This window comes from Syngnathus typhle, linkage group LG5, assembly GCF_033458585.1.
Source record: "Syngnathus typhle isolate RoL2023-S1 ecotype Sweden linkage group LG5, RoL_Styp_1.0, whole genome shotgun sequence".
In the NCBI taxonomy this organism is placed as follows: domain Eukaryota; kingdom Metazoa; phylum Chordata; class Actinopteri; order Syngnathiformes; family Syngnathidae; genus Syngnathus; species Syngnathus typhle.
In genome coordinates, this window is record NC_083742.1 from 16864165 (window position 1) to 16890395 (window position 26231).

Sequence of the window (26231 nt, forward strand, 5' to 3'; positions counted from 1 at the left end):
GGACAAGACACGTGCAGTTTGTAAATCCTGCCATGCGGTGATCAAATATTCAGGGAGCACAAATCTCGTCGCACATTTAAAGAAAAAAACACGACATTGAAGTTCAGTGTCAAAGTAAGCAATTTGTATACTACAATACTCTTGTAATTTCCTAAATAAAGAGTTTGCAGTACCTTGTTGATTTTGCGGGTGAATTGTTATAAATCAGGATATTGTTCTATATTTTTTATTAAAAAAAAGAAAAAAATCGATCGTAGAGCACTATATCGCGATATATCGTGAATGAATCGCAGCAGGCTTTAAGATATCGGCAAATATCGTATCGTAGTTCTTTATATCGATATTATATCGTATCGTGACAAAACCCGCGATTTACACCCCTATTCACTATTTTACAGTATGCTGTATATTTGCATTAAAATATAGGTTTTGTCACATTATTTGTTTAACTGGGTATTTTACATTCCTTATTTCATAACAGTTTACTCTGCTTTTGTCATTTTAATTAACCATAAGTTTGAAAATACCGATTCAATAATAATAGTAATAATAATCATTGTAAAAAATGCATCTATCTATGTATCTATCTATGTATTTATGTATCTATCTATCTATGTATTTATGTATCTATCTATGTATCTATCTATGTATCTATCTATGTATCTATCTATCTATCTATCTATCTATCTATCTATCTATCTATCTATCTATCTATCTATCTATCTATCTATCTATCTATCTATCTATCTATCTATGTATCTATGTATCTATGTATCTATGTATCTATGTATCTATGTATCTATGTATCTATCTATCTATCTATCTATCTATCTATCTATCTATCTATCTATCTATCTATCTATCTATGTATCTATCTATCTATCTATCTATCTATCTATCTATCTATCTATCTATCTATCTATCTATCTATCTATCTATCTATCTATGTATGTATCTATCTATCTATCTATCTATCTATCTATCTATCTATCTATCTATCTATGTATGTATGTATGTATGTATGTATGTATCTATCTATCTATCTATCTATCTATCTATCTATCTATCTATCTATCTATCTATCTATCTATCTATCTATCTATCTATCTATCTATCTATCTATCTATCTATCTATCTATCTATCTATCTATCTATCTATCTATCTATCTATCTCCTTTAATAGTGATTGCCAAATTTACAAATTAAGGCATATACAGTACAAAAAGACCAACAGCGGGTTCCACGTTGATGTCAGAGCAGTATTAATTATCATAATATGAATTTTAATTCCTCAGATACACCACGGCCACTGGATGACGACAACAGTCCCCCGTGACAGCATTTTGTAAACAGATATCACCACCATATTCAAGTAGTATGCATGTACTGCATGTATCATCATTATTATGCAATATGTATGTCGTTTGTATGGAGTGAGGCAGAGCCGTTGCTGGAGGACACACAACATCATAACACAGTACATGATCATTTAAAGTTGGATTCATTACATGTTGCTACTTTTAAAATGTTATTATTATTGACGTAAGAATATGGCTGCAACAGGGGGGGAGGGGGGGGCTCAGGTCAAAGAGCAGCACCACGTATTACATTTCATATCACTATATGTAGGTCACTTTAAATCCAGCATCACGGGCTCAGGTAGTTCGTTGGAGGGGGAAGTTCACATTAGGGTCTGGGGGGGTAAGAGGAAAAGCAGGAATTTGTGAGAGTCCCATTTTAAAGTGTACTGCTTTTGTTCTAGATGTGCTGTTATAAGTTTATCCTATTCTTGTATGTCGACACCATTTAATGGTGCATTCAAGGGCTGCTGAGAAGTCGTAAAAGTCATACTCAATCCGTAAGGAGTATTCTTAATGACACCCACTGCACTCAAACTGGGCACAAATGTAATAAACACATTTGTGGGACAGGTAAAGGTTTATTTCATTGTATTCTATTCTTCACGTCGACGCCAGATAATGGTGCATTCAAGAGCTGCCGGGAAATTGGAAAATCTAGAGGATGGTGATTCTTAAAGTGTGGTACGGGTACCATTAGTGATCCATACAACGTGAAAGTGAAATTAGTCAGGAGTATTTCACTCACTGAGATTAGAGGAGCTCAATTTTTCAGGTAAGCACAAATATATATGTTTTACAGTTATTTTCAGTTTGTCAGCATTGTTGTTTTTTTTGTTGTTTAATTGACACATGACTCCATCAGTTCACGTTTTCTGGTTGGAGCCCAGATTTCTGACATTCAATGTGCACAGCATCCCTCCCTAAGCCCCGCCCTTTCCTCCCGCATACCTAATGAGGCCATGACTGTGTGGAGGCTATGTACAGCGGCGTGGAGGAGAAGGGCTACGCTCACATAGAACAATACAATCAACACGTACAGTTAACGGCTAGCGATACAAATATAGCATCATCGTCGTCATCGCCATCATCAGTACATTCAGTCAGAACGATAATGTGCGTTTAGAAACACCGCTGTACACTTGTCCTTGCCCAAAATCCTCTTCCTGTGCGATACAAAACACCTTCTGTACTGTAGGTGGCGCAAGTAAGAAATGATACTTGTGTTTTCTTTTTTTTTGTTTCCCTTGTCGGCCTGTAACGGCGAGGCTTCACCAAGGAACACCACAGAATTTATGTGCGATTCTTCTCCTTCTGCCACATCACTACTTCTTCACCTCGCTCTCTGCTGTAACATAACATGAAAATATTATATATTCATACGCATATTACATACACGCACGCTCAACATTGGTGAGCTGATGAAATTAGCATCAATACTGTGGAACTTATAAATCTTTAAACAACTTGTGGTTTATTATTATTTACATATTATTTATGAGCACATTGACAGACAATATAACAATGACCCTAGGAAGCAGAAGCTTGATTCTCTCCTTAAAATCCAAGCTATCAATTGATTGAGGTGTGACGTGTTTGAAACGTACCAGCAACAGTTCGTCCTGCCACCTGTGGACCAGACACCAGAGACCTGGAGCTGAGACCTTCAACACAAACGCACACAGTCAACGAAATGTCAAAATTGGTCAACGACACCCGCAAGACGCGAATTAAGCAATCACAATACATCACACAAGAGTATTATGCTCCTTTTCCCACCTGCGTTAGGAAATGTGTTGTGTCTACTAAGTTGTGTCATTTTGTGATGTGTGTTGTCCTTATGTTTTGTGTGTAGCGTATTTAGTGTTACGCTCTCTAGTGTTTTGTTGTTATGTTGTAGAGAGTTGAGCTTTGTGTTGTGTAAGGTGTGTGTCATGTTGTGTGTGTTGAATGGTGTTGTGTCACTTTGTTTTGGGTGTTGTGTTTTAAACTGCTCTATTAATCAAGTTGTGTTTTCATCTCGTGTGTTGTGCTGCGTTTTCTGATGTGTTGACTTTTGTGTTGTGTACTATGTTACTCGTATTTTGTGGTGTTGTGATATGCGTACCCGGGTAGATGTCATACTGTCCCGCCACCAGGTTATACGTGAGTCCAAGGTGTGTGTGATGGTGTTTGTGCAGGTGTCGAGACAAGGTTGTGTGGCTTCGGTTGCTTCGGTCCACTTCGCGATCCATCTCAGGGGAACCTTTTTCGTCAGGCTAGACACACACACACACACGCACACACGCACACACGCACACACACACAGATGCACTTATTTTCCCTAATTCCTCAACAACGATCTCTGGTGTGATCGTGTTAAAAAAAACAAAAACATCTCACCTCGGCGTCCTCCCGGCCCGCTGTCTTGCCATACAAAGGGTAGTGGAAGCCTTCAAAGACAAATTTAAAGGTTCAGTCTACATCACATAGTCCATTTCACACACTTATCATTTCTCCCTCTGTTACGCCAGAGCTTAGAAATCAAGTTTCGGCCATTTGGCGCTGGTGTCTTTCGAACAAAACAGTGACTGCAGAAATGAGCTTCTTTAAAGAACAGTCCTTGTCCCAATCCCAATTCTGTCTTTGTTACAGAACACCATGAACCTGGTAGGAGAAACGGGTGTAGGGTGCTAAACTACACCCTGACTGCCTTGACTCTGAGAACACGTTTCCTGAGACAGCAAGAAAATTGTCTGAAAGAAGATGGCCAGACATGTCCGGTATTGTTCCTTACCTGGGTAGTTGTGGATCAGGGTGGGTGACGCCCCCCTGAAGGAACCCCCGTTGCTCTCGCACATTGCCAGGTAGGCCGGGGGGAACGAGGAGTGCTGGTACTGCATGTAGGGCTGCTGGGGGGTCATCGGAGGAGAAACCGCAGCCCGGGCACTTTGAGACTTCCCCGACAGGATCCCCATGGGTTCCTCCTGTAGCCCGTCCAGACTGTCCGAGTCATCTGGGTCGACAGGGGATGATAGGTTGCGAGGTCTGTGGACTTTTTTTGCATCGTGAGCGATGCCGCCTCCCGCTGTGGTTGCTTTGGGCTCCGTTGGCTCGATGGTACTCCCCCGCTCCTTTGACCTCTCCGCGTCCCCCTCATCCGCAGCCTCTCCGAGTGGACTCTGCAGCTCTGAGAATTTGCTGTGAGCCAGGCGGTCGGGCCACATGGAGCCGTCTGGGGGCTAAATTGATGGGGATAAGTGTTGGTGCTGGTGCCAGTGTTTCCCCTATAAGTCTCTTTTAACAGTGGTGGGCGGGAGTCATTTGAGGTCAGTCCAGGAGCTGAGCCAAAGACCAAAGACCTTCGTCGAGGTCCGACTGAAATCTTTATTTTTGGAGGAAGTTCTTGTTTTGCCAGCTGCAGCCCACCGCTGCTGACATCTCTAAGTGGCTTCGACAATGATTGCAGCCTTTTTGTTTACCGTCCTAGTTTGAATGTGTAAAATATCAAGATTTTTTTTCATGAGGTAAAGTCAGAGATTAGGTCAGCCACTCATTTTTCTGCTGCCCGGAAGAACCATGACTCCAATCAATTGCTTACAAACGGCGTGAAATGGTCTATAGAGGAAACACTGCATGATCAGAAAGCATCTCTCAGGAGCTTTGCTTCGCTTCCACGGAGGATAACGGTCGGCGCTCAAGAATGCGTACGAGCAGCACTTGGAAAGGTTCCGCGTTTACATTTATGAGTTACCACGTGCGACAAAATAACAACCGAGTGAGTCGGCCGGCGTACGCGATGGATCGGAAGGTTTGTTCATGAAAGCACAACAGCATGGGCGGCGGTTAGAGACACAGGGAAAAACTTACGCTGGAATAAGAAACATTTGAGTCCAGATCTGTCTGAGTGTTGGGGTTGTGCTGCAACAAGGATGACGAAGAGGAGGAGGAGGAGGAGGAGGAGGAGGAGGAAGAAGGTGACTTGATGTCCTCACAGTCTTTGGGCGAGACCTTCAAACCCAGCCCTCTTTCCCCCCTCTCCTCCAAGTAGGACAGGATGGCTTTGGGACAGCAGCCTTTAGAACCTTCTGGACCTTTAGTCCCGCCGGCGTGTCTGACATTCCCATCACAGTCTCGCCCAGCCGGACCCCGCTCGGCACGCTGCTTCTGCTCGCAGCATTTCGAGGCCAGTAGGAGTTTCTGGTCCAAGTAAAGTCCTCGTGAGTACTGCCCGTAATACAGCGACTGGGCTAATGCGGTTTGGGTCTGACTCATGGCGAGCTGCAGTTGAGAAGGTGCCACCGGCCCGTCACCTTTCTTACAGTCGGCAAAGTCGTGAACTTTGTCGTCATCGTTCGTCTCCTCCTTTCGATCTTTACTTTTAGAATCGTGAGAGGACATTTTGTGGAAGATGTTCTGCCTGTCTGCCTGCACGCAACCCGGCAGGTAGTATGGCTCAAAGCTGTGGTAATATGGGGACAGGGGCTCGTTGGTAGAAGGTGGGGCTGGCGCCGCGGGTGGTGTCTTCCTGCCGTTACTATGGTTACTGTTTGAGGTGACTTCAGAAGATACGGAAGAAGCAGACTTGGATCTGAGCCCGTCCGGGCGATTTTCAGAGGACAAGCCATCATCCCCGGCATCGGAGATGTCAGAGTAGGCGGGGCTGTTGTCTTTGCTGTCCCCCAACAGCAGACAACCGCCGGGGGCATCGAGTCGCGATGAACTTCCAATGGAGGGACTGGGCGCGTTGTCCGTGAAGGTGTAGACCTTGTCGGCCTCCGCGCGGATACTCGCCATCCGGCTTTCCTGGCTCTCCTGGTTGACTCCGTTGGTTACGTCCTGCTTGCTCAGGTGCTCCTTCAGGAGGCTCCCCAAAATCTCCTTGCTGGCAACACCGTCTTCCGCTTTGATTGTGTCACCGTTCGCCATGCGAGGATTGGCGTCACGGTTGTGTTTGTCCTTTAGCCGTCTCTTCTCTTTCTTGCGAGTCTCTTTGCAAGTCGGCAGTGTGGCTTTGACCAGGCTGGGTTCCACGACGATGCTGAGCTTCGCCTTGATGGGTTTCAAGGAGGAGTTTTTGCCTGTTAAGCCCACAGCTGCCACGGGCTGCTGCGAGGGGGCGCTGTCCGTCGGATACGCCGCATTGGGGATGGCGACAAGCTTGGGGGGAGCGGGGGCTGGAGCAATCAGCCGGTTGGCCCGCGACTTGGACAGCTTATCCACCTTGCCATTGGCTTTTTTGCTCTTATCGCAAACCATATTCTTATCCATCAGTCCTTCGGCTTCCAGCTTGGGCATCTCCACGGTGGCACTCCGGTCTGGCACCATGCAGTTCTCCAGAACCACCGTCATGTTAGAGATGATGGGCAAGTTACTGAGGTCATCCATTAGGTCCTCTTTCAGTAGGGAGCTCCTTCGGGTTTTGTTGCTGAGGAGAAGCCGCCGGTTCTTGGGCGAGCCTACCGTGGTCACCTTGTACAACGGAGCTTTTCTAGACGAGGTGTTGGCAGCAGTGCCGTTGTCGGTGGGCTCCGTAAGGTCATAAATAGCGTCCTCGCAGTCCGACAGTTGCTCCTCGATCTCGGCGTTCCTCTGTTCCTCCACCTCTAGATGGGCGTGTGTCTGGTGATAGCGCAGGCCATTGATGTGCTTGTAGCGCTTGGTGCAGTTGGGGTGGGGGCAGTCGATGAGAATCGGTGGAGGTGAAGAGGCACAGCCTCCTCCCGCGTCCAGGAAAGAGGGCTCTGACTTGCCATGCGGCGTACACGGGGCGCTGCGGGATTTGGCTCGAATCCTCTTCCCATTCCCGTTTTTAATGTCCACCGAAGACACCAGACTGAGGTCCAGGTCGGCAGGTGGCTTGTTCTTCCGTTTTCCCGATGGGAGGGTCGAGACTCGGTTGGCTGATTTGGTTTCCTCTGTGGTGAAAAACGTCGGAGAAGCTCTGCAGTTGCTGAGCAGTTTCAAACTTCCACGCCGACCTTTGCTGTGCACCGGCGAGGCGGCTATTCCTCCGCCCCGGCTCCGGTGTTGCGGCAGGCCTCGCACTTTAACCGGCTGTGCCGCATCCCCGCTGGGCCGCTCTGTCAAAGCCAGACGCAACCTTTTCCCCCGGCCGCGCCCACCTGGTATCTCTGGGTCACTAGACGGAGACTCGCAGAACCTGAAGAAACAGGAGAACAATCACTAACTACTGACCGAATTAATGACCTACATACAGTATCTAGTCCCTACCGATCCAACTTCTTGCTACCAATCCAAGCTAGCCACTTGTGCCTACTCAACTCCTACCTCCCAACAACTTTTACCTTCCTACCAACATAACTTCCCAACTCCTATCTAGCATTGTACCGACAAACTCCTACCTATCCAACCTACCGAGCTACTTAACAGCTCCTACCCATCGAACCTTCCTTCCAACCAAGCTGACTACCAGCTCCTTCTCATCAAACCCCCGTACCTAGCTACCAAGCTAACTCCCAACCTAGCTACCTAGCTAGCTACCCCAATGACGACATTACCTACCAAACCCACCGTCCAACAACTCCCCTACCGACTAAATAATTGTAAAAACTAGTTGGCAACCTATTTAAATCATATTCAAATAAAGATTCATTCATACGTTCGAACTACTTGGACTTGGATAGCTACCTAGCCACCGTCCAAATGACCTAACCACAGACACACACGCACACACACAGAAACAGCAGCTTATCTGACCAGTGTCATCCCACCTCTACTGTTTGTTTTCATCGACAGTGCGTTTGACTTTAAATGTGTTCGTCAATGGCCAAAGTGGAGTCGTATTGCCATTTATGTGGCGCACGTCCGCAAAGCAATTTGGACCATAGATGAATCAGTCATCGCCATAGCAACAAGAACCACCAACAGCAGTAGCAGCAGCAGCCAACCAGTGACAATTAAGATCAGACACTAACCTTTCTCGCAGTCAATGCTAATGACAAGCAATTAAATGTAATGAGTGTATACTTTGGACAAAAGTATTAGGACAACAAAGCGGCGACTGGACAATGGTATGAGGAGGAAAAAACAGCCAAAAGTATTGTAGTGCAAATGGAGTAAAGAAAATGTCAACAAAAGTAGTGGGACACTCATAAAGAAAACATGAACTTTAGACAAAATTATTGGGACAGCTTGGTGATTAAAGATCATAAGATTTGGATGAAAAATAAGGAGTCACAATTTAAAAAAAAAAAAAAAATCAATGGATGACTTCATTTGCACAAAAATGTGACAACATCACCTGGGAGGAGCCCAGTCGAGTTTAGTGCAGTCCAAAAGTGTTCCCACATAGGTCCTCTTCCTCCACGTCACGTTGACCACCAACACACCTGACACACACACACGCACGCATCCACACATCAAACAATCATGATATCAGTGCATTCTGGTATCAAGGTATCATGATAGTCTTAGTTATCTGTTGAAAGACATTATTATCAAAATATTATGATATCAATAGATTGTGATATCAAACACTACTTTAAACTTCATATATTGATATAAAATATCATATTTAAAGTATCATATCAAAATAGGAGTCTTTTTACAGTGTCCCCCACAAGTTCCCCCACCTTCTTGGGTCTCGTGCCAGACGATGCCCTCCAGGTTGACACTGGTACCCGGTTGGCAGGGCCCCAAGAAGTCAGCGTCTGAGTCGGGCGTGGACGGAAGGGCCACTTCATGTGTGTTGGTGCCGACGGAGCGAGTCCTCACTGCGTTACAAATGGGCAGGGCCACAGCGGGTGGAAAGGAGGTGGCGGACAAAGGTAGCGAGGGTCCAGCAGAGCCTGCCTGGCCCGGAGCAGGGGCCCCGCCAGGTGGAGTGAACATGGGCTCCACCTACAGGATAACAAAGTATCTTGTCAGATATATATTGGGGTCTCAAAACAACATGGCATCAAATTCATCATGATAGCAAATTGTCACGGTATTGAAATAAGGTGATATCAAAATGCTGATAGCTTGTGAAATCCCAAGTATAATATCAAAGTATCCTGGCTGAAAATAAAAAAAATATTGACCGTACAGTATGTGCTAAGATTCATGATCAAAACCTTGCCATAATAATACATCGTGATTTCTAAGTATTGTGAAAATATCAGGACATCGGATATCAAAATATATCAACAATCATGATATTTGAATATCTTCATCCCCACCTCCTCTGTAACCATAGCAACATAATAGGAGCTCAGTGATGTAGTATTTCTCATCCACTTCCAGTTAGTATTCCTCGCCTCTCTGTCCTGTCAATCATTATCTTCTCTCAACGTTTGTCCTTCCTGCTCCTTCAGCATCTATTTTACTGCCCCCCCAAATCCTCTTGCTCATCCTCGTTCTCCTCATCCTCCCATCCTTTTCCCCTCCTGTGGTGTCCTGACGTTCCCTTTTGTTCCGCCGTGATGTTGTCACATGCTCACACGCCAGACAAGTGTCTTTTCTTGCGTACTCACTCTTCAGCCGCTTTCACCTCTTTAAACACACACGCTTGCACACGCACAAAGACACACTGTTCCACTTGCTATTGAAGAAAAACGAATGACTTTGGAAGCAACAGAAAGCGTGAATAACTACCTGCTAACATGCTCACAATCACCACTACAATACAGTTAAAACAACACAATCAGAGCACAACAGCGGAAAAAATCACACAAACACAGCAGAACACAACCTTAACGGGGTCATGTCAACGCAACACAATAACAACGGGAAAATACACCAAACAAAGCAGCGCAACGCAATCAAAGCACATCGGCAATTAAACACAAAATGACTCGACTGTGCGTCGAAACGTTTGATCATTGAAACACAAAATACCACACGTATATTACAACCACAACATTAAACGTATCACAACCCTGACACAACTACAACCCAATTCTGATTCCCGACACACTCATCTGTCACAACATAACACAACCACAATGAAAACACAATAGAAATTGCACAATCATAACAATGAAACCACAACACAATGTGTTTACAAGGCAAGACAATCTGGACACAACACAATTGTAGGATGACACGGCACGAGTGCATAAAAACCACAACCCAAGAACATTATAAAACAGTCAAAACACAACGCAGCAACTGGAAACACAAACATGGAGTGAACACACACAAAGACACAACAGGACACACACTTATGTCAAGGACATTGTACACGCACTTGCAATGGACACACAACTTGCTACTGGACACATACATTGAAGACAGATACAAAGTTATACTGGACACACATGCACACGCTCGCAGTGGGTACAAAGGCAACACAACACACAAAAAGTCCTCCTGTTGTTATTTTCTGCTGTTATGTTGTGACTTGACATTCCCGCCACGCATCTTCCTCCATCTTTGTCAATGAATGAAAGAATGCCATTCCTTCTCTGGTGCACACACAGAGATATTTTTTTCCCTCCTCCTGCTTATCCTTGTCGTTGGCTATGCGTGACGTCACGTATGTCAAGTGAGTCAAACAATAAGATGATGAGGGGACCCAGCCTCCTCTTCCAGACAAAGAATGCACGTGCAAACAACAATAGCACATCATCGTCGTCGTCATCATGTGATGAGGAGGAACCTTCACCTCCTTCGTGGCCTTCACACCCTTCGCAAGCAGATTCGCTGTCATACACTTAACTGCTCGCGCCTTCGCTCATACCAACCGTGTGAGCTCCTCCTCGGTGCTTCTTGGCCGCGTGGGTGACGTCGTCATGCGGCTGTCTGAGCGCCGAAAAGCCGCAATCCAGCGCTCACAGCTGCGGACGATGGACGACGGATGGACGGACGGCGTCGTGCAGGTGCGAGGCGTCCTGACGTGCTGCTTCGCCTATCCCCCTCCTCTTTCTTCTTCGTATGTGCACCCAAACCCCCCACCCACCCCCAGACGCGCTGAGAGCAGCGCGCTCGCTCGGCCAAGGAGGAAGATGCGAGGAACCAAGGCCGACGAAGAGGCGGAGGCAGAGGAGAGCCCTCATCAGCGGGTTTCTTCTAATTGCTCCCTCTCTCTCTGTCTCTGTCTCTCTCTCTTATTTAGTTCTATATTATTGTCTATGGGTGGTCTATTTGGTTATCTCCATGAGATTTCTGTATTGGTCAATCTTGTTTCTCGATCACATTCATTATTATGAGGTGTTATAATATGAGATATATATAATATAATAAAGCATATTTGTATATAGATCACATAGTTGATATTATCCTGATCAATTTAGTACTGAATAAATCCATTATTATTATATGCATTTCTTTTTGTACAGGTGACTGACTGACTGTTTTCTGTCGTCTGCCACTGGGAGTCGCTGCGGTGTAATTAATTGATGGGCACGGCTGGGAGGTCAGCAGCCAGAGGCGTTTAAAGCAGATTCTGCCTGGCAGAGGTCATGTGAGGGTTATCGGTGTTTTTGTCTGTTTCAATAAAGATTGTTTTTCAAAAAGCAAAAGAAAATGGTCATGTGGCGGTCAGCTTACCCTAAAGTTGGCTAAAATAGAATAAAACTACAGGTCACTTAATTAGATACATTGTTAAATCACATCAATACAAAGAGGAACATTTCAAAACAACATTCATATGATAAAGAAAAGCATATTTATATAATGACAAAACAAAGTAAAAACTAACAAAATGTATATAATGACAAAACTGTGTACGGTTCATCTCATCGTCCAACAGTTCTAGATGACAAAATGTAGTTGGAGTGTTTTTGTGTAGCTGTCAATGACTGACTGACTCTTGATAAGACAAGTGGGACAGGAAGAGAATGATGATGTACATATTGACCTTTCCATCACATCACCATTAAACATAACAAACATTCACTTGGGTAGTAAGATTGTCAGTGAGTTACGTAGTTTTTTTTCTTTACTATCTGGACCTGGATTTGCCAACTCTGTGGGGGATTAATTTACCAAATCCAGAAGATGCACATAAAAAAAAAAACTTTCTTTTGCTTTTAGCACCACCTAGAGGACTGGAGTGGAAAACACTGAGGCCCCTTTGTTTGTCTGGGAAAATGGCGGCGTGTTGACTTTTGACTCTGACAAACATTTCACTCTGGACTTTGACACACAAACAAATAACTATATATAGTGTGTGTGTGTGTGTGTATGTTTTGGGGGGCGGGTCTACAACATGTCTGTTACAGATGATCAACTTCTAACTACATTTTTTGGGAGGGCAGGCTTATAAAAATATTTTTAACGATAAGAAAAGTGTCAATAGAAGTTAAGACCTGTTCAAAATAGTAAACAGATTGTTAAAGCTCAGCGATACTACTACTAGTCCCTTTGGAACGAACACATACCCCCCATAAAAATGCTGCCTTCCAGTTTGGCTTAAAACATGGACCGGATCAGGCTGTTGGATCAATTTGACTCAATTTCTTTTGTACAAAACAACCCCAGGTTGTTTTTTGGCAAATCAACTTTCCTCCAACTTCCAGGGTCGATCTAATTTTCACCACAGCACTTTTAAGGATGTGTAAACTGTCCTGAACGATAACCACTTGTGTTTTCTTTGCTTGTAAATTTGTTCATTTCCTATTGGAATGTTTCCTCTTACTTATATGTTCAATAAGCAAACAAACACAAACAACAAAAGTGCATATGTACACACACAGCACACACGCACCAATGGCGGGATCATATGACACCTCACACTCGCCTGTCGTGGGATCGTATGATGCACACACACGCATGCATGCACACACACACACACACAGAACACACACACACAAAAGCGGGATCATATGACCTCCTTCTGGTTCTCCAGAGTAGCGGTTTGAAAAATTATTTTTATCCTCTATTTTGTTAAAAGTAGCCGCCATGCCAAACACGCAGTTGGGTCGAAGGTTGACCCCAAACAAACGCCCCCCCCCCCCCCAAACAAACACGTACACAAACGTTCAGTGGCGTGATTGGGCGGGGGAGGGCGGCAAGCCAGCAAGCAGGTGAAGGAGTGCGTGTGGCGTTGAGTTTTGGGGGCCACTCTTGTCCAAGACATGACTGACACCGTCACGCCGCTGGAGGAAGACGACAGCAGCGGAACCGGCGCAGGAACGTACAGACGTGACCTCAACAAAGACAACCATCCGATTGGCAGGTCAGAGCATCATCTCCATCTTTACCAAGTATTGTTGGTAGAACATTGTTTCGGAAGCTGGTTTCAATTTAAAAAAAAAAAAAGGTGAAGTAAATGAAAATGTTATTTGTTCAGTCCAAAGTTTGACATGTCATCCGAGGCACGTCAAAGAAGCCCACCGATACTCGATGAACGTCTGCAGAGGTGCGAGGCCGAACACCAACAAATAAATCAACGACAGCAAAATCCAAACCGCCAACATCGGAATACATCGCCGCTGGTCAGGTAAACAACTACATTGAGTAAAAACAAAACAAACACGCAGAATACATACTGTTGCGTGTGTGTGTGCTAGATCCAAGACGTTTGACGCGTCGGAGCTGATTCCCGTGAAAAACGAGCTGCACTCCAAGCTGGAGAGGAAGAAATCTCACTACAGTCAGGTCTCAAACACAAATTGAAATACAAACGTACAAACTCCTTTTGTTCCCTTCGACGGTCAACCTGCTGCGTGGCACGCTTGACGAGAATTGCACAATTTTTTTGTCTTCCAGCTGTCCAAGAGTAACTGTCAATACCATAAAATCTTTAAGGAGATCAGCAAAGACGAGCAACTCGGACAAAGTCAGTTCAACTTTGTTTCCATTGGCGAATGTCAAGCTGGCAGAATTGCGGAACAAATTGTGTTGTCGTTCCATCTTCAGGTTACACGTGCGCGCTACAGAAGGACATCTTGTACCAGGGCCGCATGTTTGTCTCCGACCATTGGATCTGCTTCCACTCCAAAGTCTTTGGGAAAGACACCAAGGTTGAAAAATTCCATTGCTGCCTTGATCTGTTCCATTAGAATTTTGTCACGTGAATCTCGATTCTGGTCACTATTCCCTTTTAAAAAATTGAGAACTGAAAAAAATCTCAGACGGTTCCTACTGTTGTTCTTGAGGTTCTTGGGTCACCTTGTTTCTAAATGTCGTCTTGTCATCTATCACTTTGGCCAGATCGCCATCCCGGTCATCTCGGTCACCCACGTCAAGAAGACCAAGACGGCCCTCCTGGTGCCCAACGCAGTGGTGATTGCCACAGCAAACGACAGAGTAAGGCGGAGCAAATCACCATCACCGATGTTCCGTGTCGGCCAAACTGTGACTTCATCTTCTTTACAGTATGTCTTTGTGTCCTTCCTGGCCCGCGACAACACCTACAAGTTCCTCATGTCCGTCTGTCTTCACTTGGAGGTGAGTTTTCCAGGTCGCAATATTGATACTGACCAATCCTCTTGTACCGAGAAATCGTCGACGCTTCCGCTGCGGTCGGAACGCGCAAAGTGTCTGCTAGAAATGAAGTTGCTAATTGAGATGAAGTGCCTTTGATGGAAATTGAAATTTGTCAACATCGGGAAGTGGCTAATTGAGTTGCTTAACTTAATGGATTATGTTAATGCGCTCATGTTAGCTTGCGAGCTAGCCATTAGGTTTGGCAAAATGACCCAAAGACAAAATCAATTGCAATGATTCAATGGGAAACTTCTGAAGCAAATATTAAATGGGGTAAAAAAATACTCGTAAGGATGCCAACCTGAGTGGGAGTGGTCACTCCTGATGGCACTCGCAAGGCCGCACCCCTTAAAGGCACAAGTCAGCAGACAAACGTGAGTGAAACTCCAATTCATTGCAAATGTTTGCTGATTAAGGAGAAGAGTCCGTGCAACAGCCCTATTCCGTCTTCACCCCAAATCACCTTCCGAGGTCGGACATCGCCTCGCACGCCGCGTTTCCCACTGGTCAGCAGCACACACAAAAACAACTCCCACGCAAGCTTCCCGTTTGACCCGGCTTCATATCCGTCAGAGTTTCCACGCTGACTTTGCCGACCTGAACGGAACGCTGCTGCGGAGTAGGCAGGACACGGAGGAAAGCAGCACTTCCGATTCCCAGACGCCAGATGACGACAAGGTGGCAGGTATCTTGGCCAATCAGAAGAACAAGAACTGTTGTAAGAATAACCACAACATACAATTCCTGTCAATAATCTTATTATAATGCCATCAAAATCCCACAGGAAAGTCTTGTTACGCTTCCAATCATATTTGAATCAGATTGGCAATCCTGTCATGATTCCATCACAGTTTTTCTCAAACTACTCTTTCATCCCATATGACTCCCTGCTGAGAAACAATTCCCGTCAGAAAATCCTTCTGGCTGGATTTCCCTCCATGATTCCCATCTCTTCTTGCACCTTGCAGTCTATCCCGTTCCTCCCTTCCTGGAGGCATTGAAGTGCAGTGATGTCTCTCCTCTTCCTGAACATCAGCATCAAGTAAAGAACCTTCTTCCTCCCAAGATTCCCAAGCAGGAAAGCAAGCAGCATGGTTTGGAAGTGAAGCGAGAGGATGCCAGAAGTGGACAAACGCTCTCCCTCAACACTCTACTGTGTGTTTACCTCTTTCTGTGAGTATCTGTGTGTGTGTTTCACTCCCAAAAACGATACAACACTCTGACACCGTTGTGTGTGTGTGTGTGTGTGTGTGTGCGTAGAGTATGCATTTTGATGCTGTCGTCATGCTTCCTGACCGTCAAGATGCTTTCCTTGGAGCATCGACTGGCGACGCTCGGCCCTGTAACAGAATTGGCTCAACCGGAGTGAGTCCACATGACTAGCGGCCAGCTAGCTTTAGCATGAAGATAACATGTCAATGCATCTATTGATTTCCCAGCACTGATCTATTTCGTGATTTTTTTTTTTAATATCTACGGAACAATCCACGTTATCATATTACTAGTATTAGAAGGATTAGCATCTCGCATATTAGCATATTGACGGTATTTTTTTCCTTTCCTGCAGCGACTTCCTGCAAAATAGTGAGGATGTCAACAGGGAACTTTTCTCTGAACTACTGAGCCTCAACCTCAAGAAGTTGGAGAAGGTCTTAACTTGGAACCAACCAATCAGCTTTCACCCACAATGTGACTTTGTGACCAATTGAACACAATTGGCAGCTAATGACGACAAAGTGAAACCAAACACCAGCTCACGCTCATTAAGATTTTATAGATAGTTGATCCGCTGGTCAACATAAACTATTCAACGTCAGCTAGAAGCTAGCTACAATAGTCAATTGGTGGTTTAAAAATAGATGGCTACTTATGCATATTGGCAGTGCAGAGGAGATGGAGTAGCAGCTCTTGGCGAGCCACATTAGCATTTTGTTTCATATTTGAAGGACAAGCACCTCAAAGCTAGACACGTTAGCATTTTGTTTTATAATTAAAGGACTAACATTTTTACAAGATACAGCAGATAGATTAGTTGATAGTTTAGAATAGATAAACTAGCAGCCCGCTCAATTAGCATGTACATAGATGCTGTACTGTACTTTGGACTAGCTGGACTAGCATGTAGAGCTACAATGGCATGTGGGTGTAAAAGCTTGTGTTTTGTTGTGTTTCAGGTGCAGAAAAATCTTCAAAGACTTTTGGATGAAGCCGTCTGATGATTTTGTTTAACTCTGTAAATATTTACATAATGTAATACTATAAAAATATGTACAGCACTGGAAAGATTAAGAGAGGAATTGGGGAATGTTTACTATTTCTCAACAAACGACTGAATTTGGACTATGTGAGCTATGTTGTCAGTATTTTCTTTGAATTATAAATGCTAATTTAACCTATGAATAGTGAAAACGATTATTTTGTAGCAGTATAATTTGTTTTTTAATATGAATAAATTGTGCAATGTGCTTGTCACTTAAAAGGATTGACTGATGTCCTGAGTGAGTCTTCCTATTGCTGATGTCATCTACAGATCTTTTCACCATGATGTCATACAATTGGTCAAAAAACCTAACCTTGAGTGGCACTGCACCCCCATCCTACTCATTTCTACATGGGTGATATTTTTTTTACCACAACCTTTGAATCCAATGGCCTCGACACTCAAAACCAACATCAACGCCTCCATTTTCACAGCTTCCGTGGATGTACGACACGCCGCATATGCAAAATGGCAGTCAAAATGAGCTCCACCCACATTTATTCCAATCTGGAGGCTGCACCCAGGGGCAATTCAAAATAAATCAATGTAGCCCTGCTTCCGAACCCTGGGGAACACCTGGGTCTGAATCAAGATTATTGAGGTACATATTCTAGAGCATTTGTCCTCATTCAAAAGTGGGGTACGCCAAAGATTGGTCACCAGCTAATGTTAGGACACACACACAAAATAAAAACTTGATTGGTCACAAACTAACGGTAAACCAACAATCAACTGGTCGCTAGGCAATGGTCCTCACACAGGAGATTTGTACCCAGAACCTACAGTGCTGCAAAATGAAATAATCCAGGTTAACTGAGAAAAATGGAAGATTATGTGTGTGTGATTCTGCTTGTCCACTTGGGAGAAAGAAAGCAGTTGTTGTTCTCATGCTAATGCACGCACGCTCGCTCGCTCGCACACACACGCACAAGGAAAACGTCACTGGCAGAACAATTAGTTGTCTTTGTTACAGATGTCTCATATACAGCTCAAGATGCTGAATGAATGTTATGTGGTTTGTACAAATGTAATCTTTAATTACCATATTCAACTTTAGCTTCGACAAAACATTGGTCCAATTTTAAACGCCTTTTGCTCATATGCTAACTGTTGGTATGCTAATGTCCAGCAAGAAAGAAAACAAATGTTAAAAAAAGAGAAATGCTAACAGTGGGTAGACATGAGCAAGATAAGAAAGTGCGATAAAGTGTGATTTGAACACTGACATCTTTCATTTGGTCAAACAATAGAGCACTTGACAATGACGGCACAGCATGTGACCCGCAGAGTCATAACATGGGCGGAACATTGAAAGATATATTTTCATACACATTTAAAAAAAAAAAAAAAGTTTCATTTTATGATTTGGAAAATGTACTTATTTTTATGATTTTTTTGGGGTAGACATTTGTAAATAAAAATAAATCATAAATGTGTTATCTTTTCGGACTTTTTGTTATTTTTATGAATGAAATTGGTTTTGTTTTATGACACTGAAATGGCATTTCTATGGATTACAAAAATGTTTTTTAAGAAAGACACTATTTTCATTTTAGCTGATAATAAAAATCGGCTTTAGTACAACTTTTTCAAAATCACTTTTTTAATAGGACAGTAATAAAATGAGGATATTATTTTAGGACATTTTCAAAATACACTCATATGAAACATATTTTTAGAATTGCCTTATTTTTAATATTAGAACTCTTTCGAGGCCATTTTGACTTTTTAAAAAAGCCAACACAATTAATTTTTTTTTTTTCCTGTTTGAAAGGCAAATGCAGATAAGCACGAAATTTTCAATTGTTTTCCATTCGCATTGAGCTGGCCACGACGGCCATCGGCGGGCATGTGGAGGTGGGGAGGTCGAGGTGGGGGTCTCTGCGGAGGGGGGCACGGATGACAAAAGGCCACTTGAAGCCAAGTCAAGTGTATTCTGCTTGTGTCGCACTGACAGCGGACAAGGTTCATCACGAATTGCTGAACGGGGAACTTGCTGCGATTCTACCCGACACATCTATCCTCCTGTGGGAATCTTACGCAAGGTGGGAAAAAAAAATACGTATATATCTATACGTACTTAGAAATTTTGAGGGTGCCACATTTTATCTGGCAAAGTAGGACTTCATTGGCATTGAATGAGAAATTTAAAAGAAATGCAACTTTATCTAAAATGTACGTACGTATACATATTTGTGATGTCATTGCTTGATTGTTCTTTTTTCTTTCTTTATTTGTAGGGTCAGTTTTGACATCAGTAGATGCCGGCGTCGCAGTGGGATTTGTCCGCTCGCTAGTTTGTCGGAATGTCAGGACGCAACTCGGGGGTGGGTGAGCCCGCCGAGAGCCGCTTCCACGTGGACCTGGTCCACGAGGACGAATCGCGGGGCCGATTCAGGGTGGGCTTTGGTGACCCCGGCGCGTTGGGCAGCGCCGCCGACATCGGGCTCCCGCCGGATGTTTTCCTGGAGCCCGACGCACCGCGTAGCGACTCGGTCAGCCTACACTCGACGGGCACCGGACAGACGCAGATGTCGGACACGCACTCCAACACGTACTACATGAGGACGTTCGGACATAACACGGTGGACGCCGTGCCCAACATCGACTTCTACCGCCACTCGGACGCTACGCTGGGCGAGAAGATGAACAGACCCTCACTGGCTGAACTTCACGACCAACTCGACAAGGTGAGCACCAGAAAATGGCACGCCAACTCATACCTCTTACGTCATGAAAAATATATGGATGGATATAGTCTGACCTTGCGCACACACGTCCACACAAACACACATAAGTTCCGTGGTCGCTTTGGTACCTGTGATGACGGTCTGCTGGCGTTGGTCAGGACCCACTGGAGGACGGGCTGGCCAACGGGGAGGAGCCGTCGGCGGCCGAGGAGGGGGCGGCCCGCCCGGCCAAGGAGACCAAAGGAGCCGCCATCAAGTTTGGTTGGGTCAAAGGAGTCCTGGTAAGATCATCTGCAGAATAATACGCATGTCAGTTGCCTTAAGGTTCAAGAGTCATGGGCGATTGGTTGTAGGTGCGATGCATGCTGAACATCTGGGGCGTGATGCTCTTCATCCGGATGTCGTGGATCGTGGGACAAGCCGGCATTGGTACACCGACGCTTGCGCTCGTTTGGCATGTAACGCGCATGCGCGCTCTAATGACGTGGACGTTTGCCGCAGGACTGACCGTGGCCATTGTCCTAATGGCCACGGTGGTGACCACCATCACGGGTCTGTCCACCTCCGCCATCGCCACCAACGGCTTTGTACGAGGAGGTGAGTGACACCTTCCTCGGACCTTCATTATCGCAGTTGAATCGTGCGAAAAAGCAGACAATCGGTTATGTCCTTAATTGTTGCTGGCGCATGGGCCAAACTCGTCAAGCATGTGTTTCTAGGTGGCGCTTACTACCTGATCTCCAGGAGCTTGGGTCCAGAGTTCGGGGGTTCCATCGGTCTCATCTTTGCATTCGCAAACGCGGTGGCAGTGGCCATGTATGTGGTGGGCTTCGCCGAGACAGTGGTGGAGATGCTCGACGTGAGGAAGGCCTCTGCCGATTGACGTCCTTTTTAGTTGCGCCGGCGACAATTCTTCTTCTCCGTCTTGCTCGGTGGGGTTGGCTTCCAGGACGTGGACGCCTTGATGACGGACGAGGTGAACGACATCCGCATTGTGGGCGCGTTGACCGTCATCCTGCTGCTGGGCATCTCGGTGGCCGGGATGGAGTGGGAGGCCAAGGCTCAGATTGTCCTGCTGCTCATCCTCCTGGCCGCCATCGCAAATTACTTTGTCGGAAGTTTCATACCTGATCAGGACAAGAAGGCCAAAGGATTCTTTGGATATCAAAGTCAGGCAAATATCAATGTTTTTGACCGTACGATTTTGAAGGTGTCCGTGAGATGATCACTATTGTTGTTTCCTCCCTCGATGTTGAAGACTGGACTGAACTTGTCTGAAATTCGTTGTCAACTCCGCAGCGTCTTTATTTGTGGAAAACCTGGGTCCAGACTTCCGGGATGATGAGACGTTCTTCTCAGTCTTCGCCATCTTCTTCCCGGCAGCCACGGGAATCCTGGCAGGAGCCAACATCTCCGGAGACCTTAGTGTACAATTTTACTATTTAATAACAAGATGGTGACTCCCAATACATTCCCAATCATTTGCGTGGTGTCCATGTTTCGAAGGACCCCCAGTCTGCCATCCCCAAAGGAACGCTACTCGCCATCCTCATCACGGGCCTGACCTACGTGGCCGTGGCCATCTCTGCAGGTTGGTGGCATCGTCATTATCTCGCCGATACGCCGACCAACGCGCTGGGCGGTGATCCTTCAGGCTCGTGCATGGTGAGAGACGCTACGGGCGACGTCAACGACACGCTGAGCGACACCATCAACTGCACTGATGCCGCCGCTTGCACGCTGGGCTACGACTTCTCCATCTGCAAAGAGGGAGGCTGCCAGTACGGCCTCATGAATGACTTTCAGGTAAAGCCGTCAAGACATGAGTGTGTGTGCGTGCGTGTGTACGTGCGTACTTGGGGACAATCGTGTCACTGTTGTTGTTGTTGTGAGTCACAAGCTTCTTGCAGTCATGAATGGACACATTGTTGATGGACTCCTACGCACGCACAGACTGTTATAGAAATTTCCGTTTGGTCGTTTGAGATGAAGAGTAATTATTTGATTCAGACACGTGTGATTTCAGAGATTCGTTTCTGAATAGATGAAGATATACCTTTGTCCGAACTTTAAGAATATTTACTGTGGTTGCACCAAGACTGAAAAACAAGTGATGGAACATCAACGTTTTGTCTCCTTAACCATCTGATTCTTATCGTAGCAGCAACATGATTTTTACCTTGCAGGCAATGAGTCTGGCATCGGCCTTTGGGCCTCTCATCATGGCGGGAATTTTCTCGGCCACCCTGTCGTCCGCTCTGGCCTCGCTGGTCAGTGCTCCAAAAGTCTTCCAGGTAGGAAAAACACAGCGGAAAAGTGTTGAAGCATCTTGGCCAATACTGTCCATCTCGCCCCACCACTTACCACTTTGGAAAAGAAACAACAAAGTAAATATTTGGAAATATAATGCAAACTACTTTTAAATGAGCTGGAAATTTGTTTCCTTCATCTTTACTGCCACATGTGTGACATATTTCTGTCTTGGGGGCTAAACAATTCTGAGACACTGGCGGAACTAGAGGGTGGGGGCTGCAGGGCCACTGCCCCCCCCCCCCTAAATGCAAGCCCCCCCTGACATATCCTTGGCCATAACAAGGACAAATCTACCAGCCGCCACTGTAAATTTGGATACAATGGCTCCCAATCAAGAGTGACATTTGAATTTTGGATTGTATTTTATATTTCTGATGAGAATGTAAATGACAAAAAGATATATCTATGTCAAAACAAGTTGAAGGGGTAGTAGAGTCAAACAAGAGACAAAATGTGTACAATTGTGCGGTGTGTGTAATCAGGCTCTTTGCAAGGACAACATCTACCCAGGCTTGGGAGTCTTCGCCAAAGGTTACGGCAGGAACAATGAGCCTCTGCGCGGCTACGTGCTAACCTTCTGCATTGGCCTCGCCTTCATCCTCATCGGTAGCCAACTGACGCTACAGATGTTGATAACTACGGTGAAAAAAAAAAAAAAAAAAGAACACGGTTCATTTTCTTTTCCCCTTAGCCGAGTTGAACATCATCGCTCCAATCATCTCCAATTTTTTCCTGGCGTCCTACGCGCTGATCAACTTCTCCGTCTTCCATGCCTCGCTGGCCAACTCTCCGGGTGAGCTTGATGACTCATTAGTGGAAAGCCGTTTGAGTATTTATTCGATTTTCGACACTGAGACGTTTACGCAATGTCAGCTAGATTGACTCAACTGGCTGGCTCGCATTGTTCCGTATCAAGGCCAACGTTTTGCCCTACGTCACCACAGGGTGGCGTCCCAGCTTCAAGTACTACAACATGTGGGTGTCCCTGATGGGCGCCATCCTGTGCTGCGTCGTGATGTTTGTCATCAATTGGTGGGCGGCGCTGGTCACGCTGCTCATTGTCCTGGCGCTCTACATCTACGTCAGCTACAAGAAGCCTGGTGAGCGTCAAACCTCACATGCATCTACTCTTGCCAGCATCTGACCAATGTCTTCTCTGATCACGTCCACCTGCACGTGCGCAAGATGTCAACTGGGGATCATCCACTCAGGCTCTCATCTATAACCAGGCTCTCACGCAGTGTCTCAACCTGACTGGTGTGGAGGACCATGTCAAGAACTTCAGGTGAGCTCAAATTGGGTCACAACACAGACTGGTCCCAGAATCGTTAGATCGTATCTACGACTTGACACTCGATGGCACGACATTCATTTAGGCCTCAGTGTTTGGTCCTGACCGGGTATCCCAGCTCTCGGCCAGCTCTGCTGCAGCTGGTTCATTCCTTCACCAAGAACGTGGGCCTGATGGTGTGCGGACACGTCAGAATCGTACGTACGCGCTTCAACGTACGCTCTCTGTGTCGCGTGACGCCCTCATAAGTGCCACGTGTGCGTTTGCAGGCGTGTCGGCGTGTCAACGCAAAAGAGGCGTCTCAGGAGCATGCGCGCTGTCAGCGTTGGCTCAACAAGAAGCGCATCAAAGCTTTCTACGCTCCGGTCTTCTCCGACACGCTCAGGCATGGCGTGCACTTTCTCCTCCAGGTGGCGCCGACGCTCCTTAGCCTTCCTTATTGTGTCATTGAATGATTGACGGATTGAGTGACGACGTCGGTGTCTCCTGGTCCAGTCAGTGGGGCTGGGCCGCCTGAAACCCAACACTCTGGTGCTGGGCTTCAAGAACAACTGGATGGAGGGTCACATGAACGACGTGGAGACGTACATCAACATCATCCAGTAAGGAATGCTTTTGTCTTTGCCTTCTTCACCTTGGCTGATGCGTCATGGGCGTTCTCCCGCAGTGACGCCTTTGACCTGCAGTTTGGTTTGGTGATCCTGAGGCTTCCTGAGGGATTGGACGTCTCTCACATCCAGGGACAAGGTCAGTGGCACCCATAACACTGTTGCTAACCAAATGGGCAGCACCGAGCCATGCGTGAGAACAGATCAATTTCCATGTATATCAGAAACCCTTCATCAAGCGATCTCAGAGTCTCTTCTTTCACGCTAGAGATCAGTGTCGACGTTATCAATCGGTCCCAGAGTCTCTGCTGTGGCAGATTTTCATGCAGGTGTCATCAAGCAATCCCAGAATCATCACGGAGACATTGTTTGATGATCTCAGAAGACATCACCAGCTCATCTCCGAGCGTTTCTTGGCAAATGGTCGATCCACTCCATCTCAGGCCACTCCAGCATGTGAGCTTCTTTATGTGTTTCCTGCAGACGAGCTGTCTTGTTCCAATGACAAGCCTCCGGTGAGCAAGGACACTCCGGTGACCGTCACTCTGACCAAAGACTCGGATTCAGACTCGAGTCCGTGCAAGACTGCTAGCAACCAGAGCAGCCCGCTCATCATCAGAGGTTATTGATCCATTATTATTTATTGTTATTATTATCAGCACAATGATATCTTAACGTCCGAATAATCAGTTTGATATTTTTTCAGATACTCGCAAATTGAATTGATATGCAGTCAGATTAAGTCAAATCATGGTTACTGAACAAATCAAACTGGTCAATCCATCTGTCTTTGTGTGCGAAGATAGTAAAGCTGCTCTGAGTACAAGTGATCAGCGCCTCCTTGAATCCAGTCAGCAGTTCAAGAAGAAACAAGGGAAGGGCACCATCGACGTCTGGTGGCTTTTTGATGACGGAGGTCATTTTCTTTTTCAATCGGAATTTTGCAAACCAAAATCTTACAAGGGTTCTGCATGAAAGACACTAGACTGTGGTTCTACGTAAAAAAATGGTCTCGTTGTGTGTGTTTAAGGGTTGACACTGCTGCTTCCCTACCTGCTGACCAACCGGAGCAAATGGGCCGACTGCCGCATTCGAGTCTTCATCGGAGGAAAGATCAACCGCATCGACCACGACAGACGCATGTCAGCCACACACTCGTGCCTCAAATACCTCCGAGGAAATAAAGTGCACTAACGTGTGTGGTGTACACAGGATGGCGACGCTGCTCAGCAGGTTCCGCATCGACTTCTCCGACATCAACGTTCTAGGAGATATCAACACCAAACCCAAGAAACACAAGTAAGTTGCAATGAACACGCAGCATCTTGATTTCACACTCATTTTAAATGGCAAAAGAAACACAAGCAACAAAAAGTGAGCCCATCCATGTGTGTGTATAGCAAGTTGTGGTTCAAGGCCATGGTGGAGCCGTACAGGTTGAAGGAGGAGGATATGGACCAGGAGGCGGCCGAGCGTCTGAAAGCTGAGCAGCCCTGGAGGATCACCGACAACGAGCTGGAGCTCTACAAGGCCAAGGTGACGTCGAGCGCCTCTGCGATATGGCGCCGTTTTTGACAATAACGCCGACCACGTTTGTGTTCAGAGCAATCGGCAGATCCGACTCAACGAGCTCCTCAAGGAACACTCCAGTGACGCCAAGCTCATTGTCATGTGAGAAAACCTATCTTCACCACTTGACTTGTTATTGTCATTGAAACTAACAGGAAAAAAAATATGTCGGATGAAAAGTTATTTTTCAAAAAAAAAAAAAGACAAACTAAAAATAACTCGATAAATTCCATCCGTTTAGATTCTTATACATCTCAGTAATTGTCATTATGATTGTGACTGTAATTGCAATCTTGCATACCCCAAAAAGTGTCTGCTCTTTTGTGATTGGTCAGGACGATGCCATTGGCGAGGAAGGGCGTGGTTTCTAGCGCCCTCTACATGTGCTGGTTGGAAACGTTGTCCAAGGAACTTCCTCCTCTCCTGCTGGTGCGAGGAAATCACCAAAGCGTCCTCACCTTCTACTCCTAACACGCACACAAGCGCAATAAAATCACACTTTTACTTTAGCGACACTTGCTGTGTTTCTGTCGACCTTTAAAAAAAAAAAAAGGTGTTATTAAATTGTCATAACACACTGATCAAATGTACATTTAACGGTTTGTTTACATGTATAAAAGTTGTATTGATGCAGAGAAAGAACGTGTCCGTCGCCTTGTTATTTTTGCTTTTCCGTGAATAAACTATTAGGGTGGCCGACACAATGTCTAGTTGTCGAATCTTTTAAGTAAATCTTTTAAACATTCGACTCGTGCTACATAAATGATTCCATTATATTTTTCTCCA

General features: G+C 45.5%; 3 protein-coding genes across 3 annotated transcripts; 2 read left to right on the plus strand and 1 right to left on the minus strand.

Annotated features, from left to right (window-relative positions):
- Window positions 1-1250: 1250 nt before the first annotated feature.
- Window positions 1251-19923, minus strand: znf608 (zinc finger protein 608). Its single transcript, XM_061279050.1, has 9 exons — window positions 19793-19923; window positions 8933-9200; window positions 8602-8689; window positions 5208-7500; window positions 4135-4579; window positions 3741-3790; window positions 3466-3616; window positions 2966-3022; window positions 1251-2706 (listed from the first exon to the last, which is right to left on the minus strand). The coding sequence occupies exons 2-9, from the start codon at window positions 9189-9191 to the stop codon at window positions 2684-2686; spliced, it is 3366 nt and encodes a 1121-aa protein (XP_061135034.1). The 5' UTR covers window positions 9192-9200; window positions 19793-19923; the 3' UTR covers window positions 1251-2683.
- Window positions 13361-17032, plus strand: LOC133154040 (GRAM domain-containing protein 2B). The gene is made up of 13 exons (XM_061278425.1): window positions 13361-13461; window positions 13576-13725; window positions 13796-13883; window positions 13995-14064; window positions 14145-14248; window positions 14439-14534; window positions 14604-14675; window positions 15131-15220; window positions 15288-15399; window positions 15683-15887; window positions 15975-16079; window positions 16282-16363; window positions 16889-17032. The coding sequence occupies exons 1-13, from the start codon at window positions 13361-13363 to the stop codon at window positions 16928-16930; spliced, it is 1317 nt and encodes a 438-aa protein (XP_061134409.1). The 3' UTR covers window positions 16931-17032.
- LOC133154387 (solute carrier family 12 member 2-like) lies at window positions 18899-26143 on the plus strand. The gene is made up of 26 exons (XM_061279056.1): window positions 18899-19019; window positions 19215-19664; window positions 19823-19945; window positions 20018-20093; window positions 20166-20261; window positions 20384-20523; window positions 20614-20833; window positions 20964-21091; window positions 21171-21255; window positions 21319-21470; window positions 21851-21958; window positions 22460-22583; window positions 22669-22770; window positions 22922-23077; window positions 23163-23262; window positions 23354-23465; window positions 23538-23678; window positions 23764-23870; window positions 23936-24015; window positions 24360-24497; window positions 24679-24792; window positions 24907-25018; window positions 25089-25175; window positions 25277-25412; window positions 25480-25547; window positions 25781-26143. The coding sequence occupies exons 2-26, from the start codon at window positions 19281-19283 to the stop codon at window positions 25914-25916; spliced, it is 3225 nt and encodes a 1074-aa protein (XP_061135040.1). The 5' UTR covers window positions 18899-19019; window positions 19215-19280; the 3' UTR covers window positions 25917-26143.
- Window positions 26144-26231: the final 88 nt, after the last annotated feature.

Bases quoted from the DNA above. Each gene is read 5' to 3' on its own strand.
- LOC133154387 (XM_061279056.1), top strand. From the start codon at position 19,281: ATGTCAGGACGCAACTCGGGGGTGGGTGAGCCCGCCGAGAGCCGCTTC. The intron at 19,665-19,822 runs GTGAGCACCAGA...GGCGTTGGTCAG, and splicing joins TTCACGACCAACTCGACAAG to GACCCACTGGAGGACGGGCT. The intron at 25,548-25,780 runs GTGAGAAAACCT...GTGATTGGTCAG, and splicing joins GACGCCAAGCTCATTGTCAT to GACGATGCCATTGGCGAGGA.
- znf608 (XM_061279050.1), bottom strand. From the start codon at position 9,191: ATGTTCACTCCACCTGGCGGGGCCCCTGCTCCGGGCCAGGCAGGCTCT. The intron at 3,617-3,740 runs GTGAGATGTTTT...GTGTGTGTCTAG, and splicing joins CGGGCCGGGAGGACGCCGAG to CCTGACGAAAAAGGTTCCCC. The intron at 2,707-2,965 runs GTACGTTTCAAA...GTTATGTTACAG, and splicing joins GGCAGGACGAACTGTTGCTG to CAGAGAGCGAGGTGAAGAAG.
- LOC133154040 (XM_061278425.1), top strand. From the start codon at position 13,361: ATGACTGACACCGTCACGCCGCTGGAGGAAGACGACAGCAGCGGAACC. The intron at 14,535-14,603 runs GTAAGGCGGAGC...TCTTCTTTACAG, and splicing joins TTGCCACAGCAAACGACAGA to TATGTCTTTGTGTCCTTCCT. The intron at 14,676-15,130 runs GTGAGTTTTCCA...TTGCTGATTAAG, and splicing joins CCGTCTGTCTTCACTTGGAG to GAGAAGAGTCCGTGCAACAG.